This window comes from Erinaceus europaeus, chromosome 15 (assembly GCF_950295315.1).
Source record: "Erinaceus europaeus chromosome 15, mEriEur2.1, whole genome shotgun sequence".
Classification (NCBI taxonomy): domain Eukaryota; kingdom Metazoa; phylum Chordata; class Mammalia; order Eulipotyphla; family Erinaceidae; genus Erinaceus; species Erinaceus europaeus.
The window spans coordinates 32734700-32740699 of NC_080176.1; the positions used below are offsets into that span (position 1 = coordinate 32734700).

The following is a 6000-nucleotide window of genomic DNA, read 5'->3' on the forward strand; positions in this document are numbered from 1 at the left end:
CGGGCGGAGGACAATGCCCGGCCCACCCGCCTTGCCCGGCACTGCCTGAGAAGTCTGGAGCAGCCCGCCCGCTAGTCCGTGCCACCTTTACTCTAATTCTTATTGACTGGCCTGCTAAAGGCAGAAAATTCTACAGTTTCCAGAAGATGAGACCAGAGCACATGCTGCTAGCAGCTTCTCAGTCTGCCATCTTCCCTCAGCATTGTCCCACATGAAAATTTTTTTAACTAATATTTATTTGATAGGAGAGAGAGCAATTCAGGGAGGTAATCAGGAGGAAAGAGAGACATCTGCAGTGCTGCTCCACTTCTGAAGCTTTCCCTCTGCAGGTGAGGATCAGGCATAGCAATACTTAACCAGGTGTGCCCTGGGAGACATTCTCAAAAGGAGATTTACTGAATCAAAGAGAAGGAGCATTTTAATTTCAAAGCACAAAGTATTTTGAAACTGCTGTCTTTGAAAGGTTTTAATGATTTATTCTTCCTCCAACCCAGTTTAAGCTAAACTTGACAAACCAGAAATAAGTTCTTTTAAAATATATATATATATATATATATATATATATATATATGTGTGTGTGTGTGTGTGTGTGTGTGTGTGTGTATGTAGGTTATCCCATTGTTGCAGTTTCTCATTTTAGTATCTGTGAAACTGGGTGCCTGGTAATGTCTATTTCTTCTTCAGTCATCTGTCTCTTCAGATCCTTTGCTGTAGAGTATACAGTCATTGTTCTCAGTTTTCAGATGAGGAAATGGACACCTGAAGAAATTAAGTGATTTGTTCAAGGTGGCCCATCCAGAGAGGAGAAGATTCAAGCTATCAGAACCAAAAAATCAGATGTCCCATGTTTTTTTTTTCTTAGTTATGACCAACCCCTTCAATTTTACTGAATTGAAAGCTAGAATCTTGGGGGCCTGGGTGGTAGTTAAGTGCACATAGTGCAAAGCACCAGGATCAGTATAAGGATCTCAGTTCGAGCCCCCAGCTCCCCACCTGTTGGGGGTGAGATCACCTCACAATTGGTGAAGCAGGTCTGCAGGTGTCTGTCTTTCTCTCCTCCTCTCCTCTCTCCATGTTTCTCTGTCCCACTCAACAACAATGACAGCAATAACAACAACCATAAAGAAGGGCAACAAAAGGGAAAAAATAGCCTCCAGGAGTAGTGGATTCAGAGTGCAGGCACCAAGCCCCAGAAATAACCCTGGAGACAGAAGAAGAAGGAGGAGAAGGAGAAGAAGGAGAAGGAGAAGAAGCAGAGGAGGGGAGGGGGAGGGGAGGAAGAGAAGAAGAAGAAGAAGAGGAAGAAGAGGGAGAAGAAGAAGGAGAAGGAGAAGGAGAAGGAGAAGGAGAAGGAGAAGAAGAAGAAGAAGAAGAAGAAGAAGAAGAAGAAGAAGAAGAAGAAGAAGAAGAGGAGAAGCTAGAATCTTGAATGAGAAAACTCTTAGAAGAAAACCAAAGGACTCAGGAGGTGGTTCAGTGAGCACACATCATATCATGTGTGAGGCCCTGAGCTTAATCTACAGCACCAGGTGGCCATGAACAACACCAAAGGATGATTGAGTTCTGTCACTTGCCCTTTGCTTCCACCCGCCTCCACTATTGTATAAATAGATTAAAGATTGGGGGGCGGGCTAATAATGACACACATAGTTGAGTGCACACATTACCACCACAAGGGCTTCTTTTAAGCCCCTGGTGGGAAGCTTCATGAGTGGTGAAGCAGTACTACATAGCTTCATATCTCCCTCTCTCTCCCCCACCTCAATTTCTCACTGTCTCATTGTTAGGAAATATATGCAGAACAGCTCTGAATGTTTCAGCTCCAAGTGTTTCAGCTCAAGAGTATAGCTGATCCAAAGGGAGTCTGAGGCCAAGACCACATGAATGGCAGGGAGATACTTTATTACACCAGGGGAATCTAGCAGACTCCTGCCAGGCTAAACTGTCTGCCTGATTTGGAAAGCCACTTATATACTCTTGTAACCATTGATTAGTTTACAGGGTGGTACATTTGATTGGTTACAAGGTACACCAATCAGGTGTGCTCAAGGGTAATATGTGAACCGATTGGTCACATTGTGAATCATCAAGGTACATATAAGACAAAGGATGAGGTGGATTGGTTACATTCCACACCCAATCAGGGCTGCCAAGATGCAAGTGAATACAAAATGAAACATACAATTTGGTTGGCTATATTCTGCGGAAAAGATTCAACCCTACTGCTTACATTTTAGTCCCCTAGGTTTGCTAAAATGCAGAAACAGTGACCGGCCTTTCTGTCTATTGTGGAAGTGGGGAACATTTTTTAGTTTTTTTTTTTAAGATTTTATCTATTTATTAGTGAGAAAGATAAGAGGAGAGAGAGAGAGAAAGAACCAGACGTCACTCTGGTACATGTGCTGCTGGGGATTGAACTCAAGACCTCATGCTTTGAGAGTCCAATACTTTATCCACTACACCACCTCCTGGACCACAACATTTTATTTCACTATTAAATAAAATAAAGAAAAAGGAAAAAAAATCTGGCCTAGGAGAGCAGTAGGCACTAGTCTCCATTGATAACCCTGGTGGCAATAAAAAAATAAAATAAAATTTTAAAAAGATTGTTGTGAGGAGACTGTTTGGCAGTATCATACATATATGGGTTCATTCCATAAAGATTAGATAGATAGATAGATAGATAGATAGATAGATGATATAGGTGTGGGGAAGCTCTTTCCAGGCTTAACCAGTGAGGGCTTCTCATGAGCAGCTCCATTGTGAAGTGGTTACATGGCATCATGATGGGCCCCAGAGAGTAACCTGGGCTGTAGCACTGACACACTGGACCACATGCCCTTTAAAGTCTGAGTGACCTCCTGCTCCCACCCTCTATCTCCCCATTATCTCCCCAGCTTGCACGCTACACCAAGGAAGGCTTTTTGCACCTGGGGGCCCTGGGGACTACTACACTCCTTCCAGACACCCGCTGCTTGGTGGACAACTCTAAAAGTCGGCTGCCCCAGCTGATTGACTGTGACAAGGTCAAGAGCAGCCTGTACAAGCGCTGGAACTTCATCCAGGTGAGTGCAGTATGAATGGGCCAGCACCTCAGGCTGGGGAAAGGGGCTGCATGGGACACGGCTGCCCCAAGGGTGCCCCAAAAAGTGCATCTGAAGTCCCAGAAGCCTGAGCCAGACATGCCAACTCTATACATTTAAGGGATAAGAGTTCAAGGCTTGCAGATTCTTAAGCTATACAGGGCTGCAGGGTGGGGGTTGGGGGTGGTCCCAAAAGTCCATTAAGAACCTGAAGGCACCAAGATTGAAAATGTCAAACTCTGCATATCCTTTCTGACTCAATGACCCATCTGTACTGGACACCAGCTTCTACCTCTCACACTAGGAGAAGCTTGTTTATTTTGTGACTTTGTGCTTGTGCCAAGGATTGTGCTGGGGTCCCTCCACATTACAGAAGCAGAGTGCCAGCCTTTTGGCAATAAATATCTCTGACATATTTTCCACTATCTCTCTGCTTTCTCTCTCTCTCTCTCTCTCTCTCTCTCTCTCTCTATATATATATATATATATATATATATATATATATATATATATATATATATATATAATCTTTCTCACTTGTTCTGGTTCTCTTCATTTTTCTACATGTCTGTTACTTTCTATTTCTCTGTATATTTGTTTATGTGTATCTATCCCTGTATATTTCTTTCATTGCCCCCTTTATCTCTCTGCCTCTTTATCTCTTTGTATCAACTATACTTTTTTCTATCATTGTCTTTGTCTGTCTCTGCTTCTCTCCCTGAGTTTTTATCTTTTTGTCTCTCTGTTTTCCTTTCCCTGTATCTTTTTCTGCTCTTGCTTCTCCCTGTATCTTTGTCTCTACATTTCCCTGTATCTCTTTCTGTCTCTTCTTTTCTCTGTATTTCTCTCTGTCTTCCTCCAGAATGGTGCCATCATGAACAAGGGCACAGGACGTTGCCTGGAGGTGGAGAACCGAGGCCTCGCAGGCATTGACCTCATCCTCCGAAGCTGCACAGGGCAGAGGTGGACCATTAAGAACTCCATCAAGTAGGAGCAGAGTCTGTGAGCCCAGCCCCCAGCTTCCCAGACTGGCTCTGCTGCTCCACAGACAGACAAGCCACACTGGTGGAGGTCAGGGAGGGAGCTTCTCAGGTGGCATGGATGCCTCAGAGGGAGCCTCTGCATCCCCCCTCAGACAACATGAGGCTCAGGTGCCCTGAACAGCTCTTCTCAGTACATTTGGGGCAGTGGATGTCTTCTGCAACCATCTGGGAACCTGGAACTGAGGGGTGAGACATCCATCCCTCCTCACAGCCATCAGGACTGCCACCAGCAGGGCCTCTGTCTCTTTTGGGTCTCTGCCTCTTTCTTATCCCTGCAATAGTAGCTTTGGAATTCCACTCCAGCCCACAACAAACATCAAGGCATTGGTTATACCTTGGGTCCACTCTTCAGAGGAGGCAGTGGGACTCAGTTTCCCTCAAGATTACTTCTGCTCAGATGCCCAGTGACAGCTGCCACTCCTGAACTTCTCTATAAGGTGGCTTTTGGGGCTTTTGGTGTGGACCCACCAGAGCTGATATGGAGGGTGTAGGAGGCCCCTACCTGGATGTTCAGTTCCTCTGTGCTTGGGAGCCACTCCTATGAGGGAGATGAATGGAAGGACCATCTGGGCACCCAGCGTAGGGGGCCTCTCATATTTGAGGCCTCTAAGCTGGGAACTATGTGGTGTAGCATGTGTCAGGGGAGCCCTAGCTCCTAGAGGCTGCACATTGGGAACAACCAGGGATCCTCCCTGCAACATGAGGATGGCCCACAAGGTATCAAGCTAGGACCTGCAGAGGCACTACATACTCATCTGTGTCCCTTTGGGATCTACTGGCTGCAGGAAGAGGAGCAGCCAATTCCTCTCTAAAGAGCAATGTTATCCCCCCCTCTTCCATTGCCCTCTGGTTAGGGTGCACTTGTAAATCAGAGTTAATATATGAACACATGTGCATGCAATTGAGCCTGTGTGCCTAGGGTGTGTGTGTGTGTGTGTGTGTGTGTGTGAGAGAGAGAGAGAGAGAGAGAGAGAGAGAGAGATGGGGCATGTGTGACTGTGTGCATGCATGTGTGGTACACAGTTATGTGTGCCTGTGCATGTACATTCTCATCGTGTGAGTGCAGCCCCATGCATGAGTGTGTGAGCCTGACTGCAATGGAGCAGACAGAGACATATGACTTTGAACTTGCCACCTTGTTGCTTTCCTGAACCAGGCCAAGGCTGTTAAGAAGGCTGAAAGCTCAGCTATTCATTGCTAACCAAGACAACATGTTCTGCATGATGGCGCCCCAGGAAAAGGCTAACCCTCCTGCCACTTGACATCTCTCTCCTGCTTCTGCCAGTCAAGCCCTGCCCAAAATACAGCACTATAGAGTTGCCCAACTGCCTGACTGGAGGTTCACTGTCTCATTTGGTGGCATCTTATTCACAATCATCCAATCTTCTTTCTTGTGAAATAAATACATGCAAGCTCTTTCCAGAGGCAGGTTTGTTTGCTTCTCAATCAATTCCTATAGAACCTAGAGGGTGGGACACCTCTTGAGACAGGGGACAGGGCTTTCTTTAATTGGGGCTGGGAAGGATTTTTTTTTTTTCATTCTAAGCAAAGCTTTTACAGCTTGGTTTAGACAGCCTGCCTATGTATGTCTATCCACCCCTGCCCTACCCAAGGACAAATCCCTCACTCACTAACCCTCTGTTAGTGCCAGCTTCCCTGGGTTCAGCTGGTACAGAAAGGAGGGAGTGAGGAGATGGAGGAAGAGTTTTGCCAAGCTTCCTTCCCTCTGTCCTGCTGCCAGGAGAACACCTCCACCCCTTGGAGATCAGGGAGCTTGCAGGCCTGTGTCTTGCCTGCCCTTCATGGAAATGTGGCATACAAAGCCCTAGTAATGTGGTTGAGAATCCCTATATATGGACAACCCCATGTCGCTC

General features: G+C 46.0%; 1 protein-coding gene across 3 annotated transcripts in view; it reads left to right on the plus strand.

Annotated features, from left to right (window-relative positions):
* Window positions 1-5548, plus strand: part of GALNT17 (polypeptide N-acetylgalactosaminyltransferase 17) — a 518762-nt gene extending 513214 nt beyond the window's left edge. For all 3 annotated transcript variants that reach the window (XM_060173552.1, XM_007523650.3, XM_060173553.1), the window contains 2 exons: window positions 2898-3065; window positions 3946-5548. In XM_060173552.1, the coding sequence (XP_060029535.1) occupies window positions 2898-3065; window positions 3946-4074 (297 nt within the window). In that variant the 3' untranslated portion in view covers window positions 4075-5548. The remainder of the gene's footprint in view (window positions 1-2897; window positions 3066-3945) is intronic.
* Window positions 5549-6000: the final 452 nt, after the last annotated feature.